A 7,864-nucleotide genomic window follows, 5' to 3' on the forward strand; every position below is an offset into this window, starting at 1 on the left:
TTAAGAAATATATGCTTGAACTTTTCAGTTTCTTAGCTATTTTATTGAAAAATCATAGAACAGTGTTGACAATACATTTCCGCACTGAATGATTCTGTGCGCACGATCTGCGCGTGATGTACGCGCTACTGTCTGTAGCCTGTGTGTGTGCGTTACAGTGCTGCAGCGCATTAGATTAGAACGGCGATTAACTTACCTGTACAACAATTTCGAGCATCCAGTAATATAGTCACACATGTCTTGTGGAGCGCTTTCAGAGTATGCATTTATTTGTCATTTGAACTGTTTGGAAACGGAGCGTAAATGTGGAAGTTCTTCAAAGATTTCTTATCCTGTTGCACCCTCTATAGGACCAGCGACTAGTCGACGCCAAGCTTTAAGCGTCATGGCAGAGCATTGAAGTCGACTTGTCGGTGCAACCCCTAATATACAGTGGGTACGGAAAGTATTCAGACCCCCTTAAATTTTTCACTCTGTTATATTGCAGCCATTTGCTAAAATCATTTAAGTTCATTTTTTTTCCTCATTAATGTACACAGAGCACCCAATATTGACAGAAAAACACAGAATTGTTGACATTTTTGCAGATTTATTAAAAAAGAAAAACTGAAATATCACATGGTCCTAAGTATTCAGACCCTTTGCTGTGACACTCATATATTTAACTCAGGTGCTGTCCATTTCTTCTGATCATCCTTGAGATGGTTCTACACCTTCGTTTGAGTCCAGCTGTGTTTGAATATACTAATTGGACTTGATTAGGAAAGCCACACACCTGTCTATATAAGACCTTGCAGCTCACAGTGTATGTCAGAGCAAATGAGAATCATGAGGTCAAAGGAACTGCCTGAAGAGCTCAGAGACAGAATTGTGGCGAGGCATAGATCTGGCCAAGGTTACAAAAAAATTTCTGCTGCACTTAAGGTTCCTAAGAGCACAGTGGCCTCCATAATCCTTAAATGGAAGACGTTTGGGACGACCAGAACCCTTCCTAGAGCTGGCCGTCCGGCCAAACTGAGCTATCGGCGGAGAAGAGCCTTGGTGAGAGAGGTAAAGAAGAACCCAAAGATCACTGTGGCTGAGCACCAGAGATGCAGTCGGGAGATGGGAGAAAGTTGTAGAAACCCAACCATCACTGCAGCCCTCCACCAGTCAGGGCTTTATGGCAGAGGGGCCCGACGGAAGCCTCTCCTCAGTGCAAGACACATGAAAGCCCGCATGGAGGACTCCAAGATGGATAGAAATAAGATTCTCTGGTCTGATGAGAACTTTTTGGCCTTAATTCTAAGCGGTATGTGTGGAGAAAACCAGGCACTGCTCATCACCTGTCCAATACAGTCCCAACAGTGAAGCATGGTGGTGGCAGCATCATGCTGGGGGGGTGTTTTTCAGCTGCAGGGACAGGACGACTGCTTGCAATCGAGGGAAAGATGAATGCGGCCAAGCACAGGGATATCCTGGACGAAAACCTTCTCCAGAGTGCTCAGGACCTCAGACTGGGCCGAAGGTTTACCTTCCAACAAGACAATGACCCTAAGCACACAGCTAAAATAACGAAGGAGTGGCTTCACAACAACTCTGTGACTGTTCTTGAATGACCCAGCCAGAGCCCTGACTTAAACCCAATTGAGCATCTCTGGAGAGACCTAAAAATGGCTGTCCACCATCGTTTACCATCCAACCTGACAGAACTGGAGAGGATCTGCAAGGAGGAATGCCAGAGGATCCCCAAATCCAGGTGTGAAAAACTTGTTGCATCTTTCCCAAAAAGACTCATGGCTGTATTCGATCAAAAGGGTGCGTCTACTAAATACTGAGCAAAGGGTCTGAATACTTAGGACCATGTGATATTTCAGTTTTTCTTTTTTAATAAATCTGCAAAAATGTCAACAATTCTGTGTTTTTCTGTCAATATGGGGTGCTGTGTGTACATTAATGAGGAAAAAAAATGAACTTAAATGATTTTAGCAAATGGCTGCAATATAACAAAGAGTGAAAAATTTAAGGGGGTCCGAATACTTTCCGTACCCACTGTATATATACATATATATATTCAAAAATACATTCACATAAAAAACTAGCATAAAAACAAACTGTGGTACATGTTGTCAGATGTGTGTGTAAGTGATGTAAGTGGGCGGCTCTGGCCGTGTGTCGACGCTCACATTTCTGACTCTGCTAAAGCATGTGTTGGAGTAGGACGATTTGTTATATCCAAGGCTTGAGGTACGAGTGCTTATATGGGAGTTAGTTACCTGGCAACGCGGTGATGAAGTCTCTCTGTAACATGGGTTTAAGGTACGAGTTTATATGGCCGTGCTGGTAGTGACACATGCGTGAGATCAGATGCTCCACAAACTCCACCTGATCCGATTCGGACCACTGATCAAACAGCTGGATGCACAGATCTTTCTCCTTCTCGAAGTTCCCCTGTGACATCCTCTTCCTCGAACCCGCTACTGAACCATTCCCGAACTGAATACACAGACAAGACATAAAATAGAAAAAACTTATTAAAAAGACATTTAATTTCAGGTAGTTGCCAAGGCAACATTTCTCATTTTTTTTTAGTTTAAATTGATCTAAAATAACCATAACTAAAAATTAAATAAAAAAAATAATAATATAAACTACAGCCATATTAAAAAAAAACAACAAGAAAAACTAATTCAAAATTTAACTAAATTTAAAATATAAGCATAAAATATAAAAAGAAAATCTAATATATAATAAAAACTATAATAGTATCTAAATGATACTGAAATTCACACTTCAAACCAGAGTTTGATTTTATATTTGAAAAAAATGTATGTCCTTCAAACGACAATTTAAACTCGGAATCACATATTCAACAAATATATAATATCAGGAATTAATAACAGGAAAACTGATATGCAATGGTTTTACTGTCTTGCACTTTCCAAATAATCAATGTCATTTTAAAAAGAAATACGTAACACAACAAAACCATTTAACCCAGCAACATGGCAGGGCCAAAGCCAACTAAAAATTAAAATAAAAAAAAATTAATTAAAATAAAATAAACATTAAACTTATTTTATTTCAGCTAGCTGCTTAATTTCTCATTTTCATTTAGTTTAACCTGAAGTACTAAAATAGCTAAAACTGGAGAGAAAAAAAATTACAGACATATGTTTAAAATATTAATGAAAATGACAAAAACAACAATTTTTCAACTAACTAAAAAGAAAACAGAATATAAAGATAAAACCTAAAATATCAAAATATTAACAAAAACTATTAATAGAAGCAATAATAGTAAAATAACTGCTACTTGGTCAACTAGTAAAACTAGTCACGCAAGCAGTAATTTATCTAAAAGTATATAATATACTTAAGTATTTAAAAAATGTATTGCATACCTGTTGGTGCCACAAATGTACATAACTTTGTCTTTTTGCTCCCACTCACTGTAGTGGATTGGTGATGTAACATTATTCTTGTAGTTTCAGCATTTCAGAAATAAAAGTCTATTTTCATAATACAGTGAAGGACAAGAGTTACCATAATTTGCTTCTGAATTGATCTCTTCTTATAAACTCGGAGGGCAATTAAATTACCACACGAGTCATGACCTTGGTGTTTGTCAAAAAACAATTCAGCTGGGAATTTTTGTGGTGGGAGACAAACTTTTTCTGGATATTCTGGATTTGGATGGGAATAAAATCACAGACTAGCCTCTGTAAATGTACATATCTCTCTTTTTCACACACACCTTGAACACTGTTGTCTTCTTTGGTGAGACGTCACCTGTGTTATTCTGTGACTCCATCACCGTCATGCTCTACAGAGAGACACACAAGAGAGAGCGACGGGTGTTAAACATGTGTCTGTCTGACTGAAAGAAAGCTAAAGAATCAGTCCGAATGGTGCATTCTGGGTAAAACACTCTAAACAAGAGCAGTTTAACATGCACACAGAGACGGCAAACACAAACAAACAGATTGAGCTCTCAAAAACCTCTAATGTGATGTCTGTGAAAACAAACTTTGAATCTTCTGTCAGATCCACTGAAACTCTCACAAAATGAACATATGCGGGAGGGGAGGAGCTTAAGGACCAGTGGGAGGAGTTTCATTTAAGGCTGAACTGTTGCTTTAATTGGAATGGTTAAACAGTCTTAATCACAAAATGTTAAAAGCACACAGGGACATGCATGTGCACCTTTGACAAAGCAAACAGTGAAACCCAAAGATGAAAACAGACTGATGAAACCTGATGTAAATACACACAGCTCACTAATTTCCCTCTTTAAACACATGCACTGTGACTTGAGTGAAATGTCTGAGCATTTCTGAAGTAGAACTGTAAAATGTTAATTATTAATACTGTAAAAGCAGTAACATTGCGAAATATTATTACATTGTAAAATAACTGTTTTCTATGAGAATATATTATAAAACGTAATTAATTATTGTGATCAAAGCTGAATTTTCAGTAGGGGTGCTCAGATCAGGATTTTTGAGGCTGATCACAGAAAGCAGTATCTGCCGACACCGATCACCGATATTTTTAAAGCCTTCTTTTTGATCATTTATAACTATTTATAGTGATACTCCAATCAGGATTTTTAGACATTTATTCAATGTTTAAACAATAATCATAAGCAACACATTATTCAATGCTTTTTACTTTTGCATTTACTCTAGATTTATATATTAAGTTGCTCAAGCAAGTGTCAAAACATTTAAACTACTTTTCTTACGTTAATCACAAACTTACCATTGACAGAAATAGTCAGCTCTATTACCTTTCCTTTTGCATTTAAATCTTTATTAAATGCAATCCTGCGGTTCATAAAGAACTTTGTTTTCCTACCTCCACGAGTGCCATCTATTATTGCCTTGTTTATCTAAAAGTGCTCTTTCCCTTTAAACCTAGCCAAAAAGCCATAGCCTATATGTGTTAACTGTGAAACACAGTAGACTTTAATAATATGCATTTATAGTGTAATTAATTTCAATTTTCGTGTCAATCCATGTTCATATTTACTGCAAAATGCGCTGTTACTTTAATTCAGCGCTTGCAGCGCAGCAAAAATAGACTCTGTGCAGAAACCATCTCTGCACTGCTGCAGATGCACCGCTCCTGAACGAACTGCCGGACAGCAACGGTGTGCAGTGTGCGCACTTTATTAATCCGTTAACATGACTCCTGCAAACGGAGTAATGTGAACCTGGCATTACAATGTTTGCATTTAACCTTTTATTGTACTTGTTGTACTTTTGAGTTTTTCTGTAGTTCTCAATTGTGAGCCAGTTATTTTAAGGCAAAAATTTTTTTTACATACTTTACATCAGCATACTGCAAATTAAAGACAATACAACAAATGTGACAATTTATAAATACTTTTAATTTAAAATACAACTTTTTACACAATCATTATACAATATGTGACCCTGGAGCACAAAAGCAGTCTTAAGCCGCTGGGGGATATTTGTAGCAATAGCCAAAAATACATAGTATGGGTCAAAATTATAGATTTTTATTTTATGCCAAAAATCATTAGAATATTAAATAAAGATCATGTTCCTTGAAGATAATTTGTAAATTTCCTACTATAAATATATTAAAACTTAATTTTTGATTAGTAATATCCATTGCTAAGAACTTCATTTGGACAACTTTAAAGATGATTTTCTCAATATTTCGATTTTTTTTGCACCCTCAGATTCCAGATTTTCAAATAGTTGTATCTCTTATTTATTCAGCTTTAGGGTGATGTATAAATCTCAATTTCAGAAAATGTACCCTTATGACTGGTTTTGTGGTCCAAGGTCACATATATTACATATATATTTAAAACTGTAAATAATGTATTATATAATATATAAAATGTACTCTACCATTCAAAAGTTTGGGTTCAGTAAGATTAATAATGTTTTTTTTTAAATAAGTCTTCTGCTCACTAATGCTGGATTTATTTGATCAAAAATACAGTAAAAACAATAATATTGTGAAATATTATTACAATTTCAAAGAACTGTTTTCTATGAGAATATATTATAAAACGTAATTAATTATTGTGATCAAAGCTGAATTTTCAGTAGGGGTGCTCAGATCAGGATTTTTGAGGCTGATCACAGAAAGCAGTATCTGCCGACACCGATCACCGATATTTTTAAAGCCTTCTTTTTGATCATTTATAACTATTTATAGTGATACTCCAATCAGGATTTTTAGACATTTATTCAATGTTTAAACAATAATCATAAGCAACACATTATTCAATGCTTTTTACTTTTGCATTTACTCTAGATTTATATATTAAGTTGCTCAAGCAAGTGTCAAAACATTTAAACTACTTTTCTTACGTTAATCACAAACTTACCATTGACAGAAATAGTCAGCTCTATTACCTTTCCTTTTGCATTTAAATCTTTATTAAATGCAATCCTGCGGTTCATAAAGAACTTTGTTTTCCTACCTCCACGAGTGCCATCTATTATTGCCTTGTTTATCTAAAAGTGCTCTTTCCCTTTAAACCTAGCCAAAAAGCCATAGCCTATATGTGTTAACTGTGAAACACAGTAGACTTTAATAATATGCATTTATAGTGTAATTAATTTCAATTTTCGTGTCAATCCATGTTCATATTTACTGCAAAATGCGCTGTTACTTTAATTCAGCGCTTGCAGAGCAGCAAAAATAGACTCTGTGCAGAAACCATCTCTGCACTGCTGCAGATGCACCGCTCCTGAACGAACTGCCGGACAGCAACGGTGTGCAGTGTGCGCACTTTATTAATCCGTTAACATGACTCCTGCAAACGGAGTAATGTGAACCTGGCATTACGTGTGTGTGCCATGAGCGCACGGTCTCCAGGAGAGCGCGCGAGCGCTGGATGGTTAAACACTGGCAAGAATTAAAAAGTAATGCAATTTATCAACTTTAGTGACGATGTGACACTGCCTCGACTGTGCAAGTGACAATTCCCGTGTCAACTGTGCAGCGTGCAGCTCGCTTATAGACAGATGTGGTGTGGTGATTTGAAGACATTTGCATATTTTGAGAGAGCGCGTGCGCGGTCATTCACTCTCGCTGTTTGTGAAATTACGTCTCACACAATGTTTTCAAATTACTTTAGTTATCTAATGAAGAAATATGAAGGTGAATACCTCACCTTCAGCATTATAATGATTTCACCCGCGCCGGACAGAGACGGTGCCGCTGCATGTCATGCCAAACCTCTCACGGCAGCTTCATCAGCTTGAGATCGGCCTTTTTAGAGACCGCCGATCAATCATCCCAACATGATTATCGGCCGATAATGATCGGTAGCCGATCAATCGGAGCACCCCTAATTATCAGCATCATTACTCCAGTCTTCAGTGTCACATGATCCTTCAGAAATCAATCTAATATACTGATTTGATGCTCAAGAAACATTTCTGATCACTATCAATGTTGAAAACAGTCATGCTTCATATTTTTGAACAACATTTGTTTGAAAAAATTTTTTTTATATATATAAATGATTTCACCCGCGCCGGACAGAGACGGTGCCGCTGCATTTTGAACATTTGTTTGAAAAAATTTTTTTTATATATATAAATGTCTTTACTGAAATTTTTTTTGTTCAATTTAATGCATCCTCAGTTTCTTTAACTAAAATGGACTGACACTAAATACTACCAGGGACACTTTAGGGTTGATTAAAATTTAATTTAATTAATTAAAAACTTTTAATGTATGTGTGTTTTCTCAATGGAAAAAGTTCAGATATGAGATGGTGAGACTAAAGCAGACAGACAGGCAAGCAGAAAGACACAGACAGACAGAGAGAGAGAGAGAGAGAGAGAGAGAGAGAGAGAGAGAGAGAGAGAGAGGACAAACACAGCAT

The 7,864-nt window shown here is 36.5% G+C and overlaps 1 protein-coding gene across 1 annotated transcript in view; it reads right to left on the bottom strand.

Annotated features, from left to right (window-relative positions):
- The window catches only part of fbxw11a (F-box and WD repeat domain containing 11a), a 32,042-nt gene that overhangs the window by 19,724 nt on the left and 4,454 nt on the right, over positions 1–7,864 (bottom strand). Inside the window, exons 2-3 of the mRNA XM_016276353.1 lie at positions 3,737–3,805; positions 2,256–2,475 (exon numbers count right to left, since the gene is read on the bottom strand). Of these exons, the coding sequence (XP_016131839.1) occupies positions 2,256–2,475; positions 3,737–3,805 (289 nt within the window). The remainder of the gene's footprint in view (positions 1–2,255; positions 2,476–3,736; positions 3,806–7,864) is intronic.

Source organism: Sinocyclocheilus grahami, unplaced genomic scaffold (genome assembly GCF_001515645.1).
Source record: "Sinocyclocheilus grahami isolate Dianchi unplaced genomic scaffold, SAMN03320097.WGS_v1.1 scaffold102.1, whole genome shotgun sequence".
Lineage (NCBI taxonomy): Eukaryota > Metazoa > Chordata > Actinopteri > Cypriniformes > Cyprinidae > Sinocyclocheilus > Sinocyclocheilus grahami.